We start from the raw sequence: 3,367 nt of genomic DNA on the forward strand, positions 1-3,367 counted from the left end.
GGAGACCCTCTGCCTCCAGTGGGAACAGCAAGTGATTATATCCTCCACAGCCCGAGAGGCACTGCTCCGTGTCTCCCTTGGCCCACAGAGGACCCCAGGCTGGTTGGATCGACAGATGCAGGGGTGGGGGTCGGGGGATCTCTTCACCTGCTACCAGAAGCCCCTTGCCTGGGCACCTCTATGCACACGTCCGTGTGCACCGCTGCCCGTGCTGACCTCCGCCGTTGCCTTCAGCAGCACATACCCGTGTTCACGCGAGCACTCGCACGCACTTGGCCCGTGTTTCTCGGGGCCTGCGTGGGGCCCGGCAGAGGGCGCGAGAGCACGGAGTGGGCGCGGGGGCGCAGAGCCCGAGTCGGCTCCGGGCCTGGCTCGGAGTATCCTCAGCTGCCTGCGGTGCCAGCCGATAGGATTTTGAGCACCTGCGGACCCTGGGAGCCTTCACGAGGGGGCCGACGACCCGAACCCCGGCCCACCCACGCTTCAGTGTTCTGCTGTGGGCCCAGGGAGCCCCGGGGGCGGGCTTCGCGTTTGCCTGGGGCGGGGTCTCCCTTCTGACAGCTGGGTTGCATCCGGAGGGTCCCCGGCCGCCTCCCTCCGGGGTACGCGCCCCCGTCCGCCCACGGACCGAGACCCTAAGCCCAGCGTAGGGTGAGGCCCGAGCACGCTGTGGACGCCCCCGCGTGCCGGGCCAGGGGCCCGCGGCCCAGGAGGNTGGCGGAGACCAAGATCATCTATCACATGGACGAGGAGGAGACGCCGTACCTGGTCAAGCTGCCCGTGGCGCCCGAGCGCGTCACGCTGGCCGACTTCAAGAATGTGCTCAGCAACCGGCCCGTGCACGCTTACAAATTCTTCTTCAAGTCCATGGACCAGGACTTCGGGTCAGTGGGCCGTGGGGGCCTGTGCTCCGGGACGGTGTCCGCACCTGTCCGTGCCCTGGGGGGCCTTGGGGGACTCTTGGGACTGCGGCTGGGGCAGTGCCTGCGCGCCTCCAGGTTGCTGTGCGTCCCACCTGTCTGTGGCCTGAGCTGGGAACGAATGACTGTCCCTGGCTGCCTGTCCAGGAGCCCGAGAGGGCTGGCCGGTGTGCAGGAGAGGGTCTTCGTTTCTCCCCCCACTTTGGGCCTGGGCCTGTGTGCTTTAGTGTGTTTGACTTGCGGGTGGTCAAGGTCCACGGCCCAGGGTGAGCTGAAGTCCTGCCTTGGCACTTGTCAGACTCAGGATCCCACTGCCCCCCTTCGGTGGAAGGCAGGTGCTCAGGGCTGGCCTGGAGGGCTTGTGATTCATGGGGCCTGGGGTCAGAGGAGTGCGGGGGGGGGAGTATAGGAGGGAGGCAGAATCCCAGCTGCCCAGTAGGCCCCCTGTAGTTAGCATGGGGCGAATGAGGTACTCTAGGACGGACACAGATTGGTCTGTTGCAGAAGTTTCCAGAGACTCAAGACAGTCTCTGCACCCCTTCTCCAGGGTACTGAGGATAAGACAGAGATCAAGGATCACTGGGGACCCTGGATTGTCACTCCACCCGCCCCTGCCTGAGGGTTGCTGGTTGTCGGGTCTCTATCCCTGTTGAGCCACAAAGTACTTGGGTTCCTGGGAGCAGCCTAGGCCATCTGCTGACTCTGGGCAGCCTCTGGGTCAGTGTCCCCATGTCTAGTCTTAGTGGTGGCTGTCTTGGCTGAGGGGATTTCCCGCTTGCACTGGGCTGGGCCTCTGGAACTCTGAGCAAGAGGCTGGCTGTCCACTTGAAGGCTCTATCTGAGGCCTGACCCAGCACAGCCATGGGTAACCTGAGTCCCCAGCTCAGCCGTGCTTGGGGTGGGGGGTGGGGTACTCAGAGGCCTCATGGGCTAAGCAGGTGTGCCTGGCCGCCCTCAGGCAGCCTGTGTCCTTGTGTGGACTGTGTCTCGGGACTTTGACATTGAGGTCATTTCCTGGACTTCTGGTTTGCATGAATACAGGGCAGCCCCAGGTCAGGTCAAGCTGGGGCCATTCTGCATTTCTCAGGGGGCCCTGAGGTACATTTAGACGACTAGACACTCTTGGGAACCACCTCCACCAGCGAGGGGCAGAGAGTGAGGGTGTGTTCTTGGCAGCCCTGGCAGGGCTGGGGCAGCGGCCCGACCATGAGAGGGGTAGCCTGGCATCAGGGGCTGTGAGGAACACCCTGGTGAGCCTGGGCCTCCTGCCCCAACCTCCCATCCCACTGTGGGCCAGGCCCTGAGTTCCCAGAGCCTCCGTTCGTGGCCACAGCCGGCCAACTAGTGAGGGAAGCGGGAGTCTGAGGTGTGGCCATGGCCATGGCTCTGGGCCGAGTCCCACTCCCATTTTTGGCCAAGCGGGCGGGGAGTTCTGTGTCCAAATCCCACATAGCTTTTCCCATGCAGGTCACAGCTATTCTGACCCAGCAGAGCCGGGGAAGGTCCCTGGGCCTCTGGTGGGCTGGCCCAGCGGTGCCTTTGGCTTTGGTGAGCCGTGGTGCAGGGCACGGCCTGGGCCTAGCTTTTAGACTGTGAGGCGCACGTTGAATTTCTCTTGCTACCAGGGCTGCCTTGTTGATTCCAGGCCTGGCTCGACTTGGCACTTAGTTCTTCTGCCTGGCAATGGCCCTGGTCTCTCCATCTCTGGGCCAGGAGCTCCGGTCACTGAAGCCACCTGCCTGTGGGCTGTGTGAGGGCTGTGGGGCAGGGGGTGGGGCCTGGGCCTGACCCAACCTGCCTGAGTGAATACTCGCTCTGCCCTCCACAGCTGGCCCATCTGAGGTCAGTGCCTTCAGTGGTGTCAGGAGAGGGTGCAGAGGACGGGGACCTCCTTGCCCTGGATCCTGCAGAGCTGAGCTTGGGGGAGCTCTGGGATCAAGGGGGAGGCAGGTGATGGCAGGTTGGGAGCTGAGGACCCCTGACTTGTGGGTCACGAGGGGGAGTCTTGGAGTTCTCCCCTGCTGTGTGCTAGCTGGCTCTGCCATCTTCCTGCCCCATGATGGGGAGGTCTGGTTGGTGGGCCCTGTACCTCTGGGGACACATGTGTGGCTAGCCCACCAGGAAGGGCTGCTCTGTGGCATGCTGTGGACTCTGGGAGCCCTGGGGCGTCCTCCTGGTGCTGTGGCCTTGCCCGGTTCCGAGGGCCCTGCTCTGCGTAGATTCCTCACCAGGGTGAGTCTGCGGGGGCGGCAGGCGGGGCCGGACAGCCACAAGTTTGAGGTTAACTGGGACCTCGCCAGGAATTCTGAGGTTGGGGGCATGATGCCAGTGGGGGGTGCCCCTGGATGCCCACCCCTGAGGGTCGGTGGAGACTGCTCCTGAGGTCTGCTCTTCCACCTGATGAGGCCCAGCCCAGGAGGGAGCCCCAGCATTGCCTGGAGGCGTTT

At 64.1% G+C, this 3,367-nt stretch overlaps 1 protein-coding gene across 1 annotated transcript in view; it reads left to right on the forward strand.

The window, feature by feature from the left end:
- The first annotated feature begins 721 nt into the window (after positions 1 to 721).
- The window catches only part of DVL1 (dishevelled segment polarity protein 1), a 10,613-nt gene continuing 7,967 nt past the window's right edge, over positions 722 to 3,367 (forward strand). The window contains exon 1 of the mRNA XM_077763937.1: positions 722 to 884. Coding sequence (XP_077620063.1) covers positions 742 to 884 — 143 coding nt within the window. The 5' untranslated portion in view covers positions 722 to 741. The remainder of the gene's footprint in view (positions 885 to 3,367) is intronic.

This window comes from Crocuta crocuta, unplaced genomic scaffold (assembly GCF_008692635.1).
Source record: "Crocuta crocuta isolate KB4526 unplaced genomic scaffold, BGI_CrCroc_1.0 scaffold13, whole genome shotgun sequence".
Taxonomy (NCBI): Eukaryota; Metazoa; Chordata; class Mammalia; order Carnivora; family Hyaenidae; genus Crocuta; species Crocuta crocuta.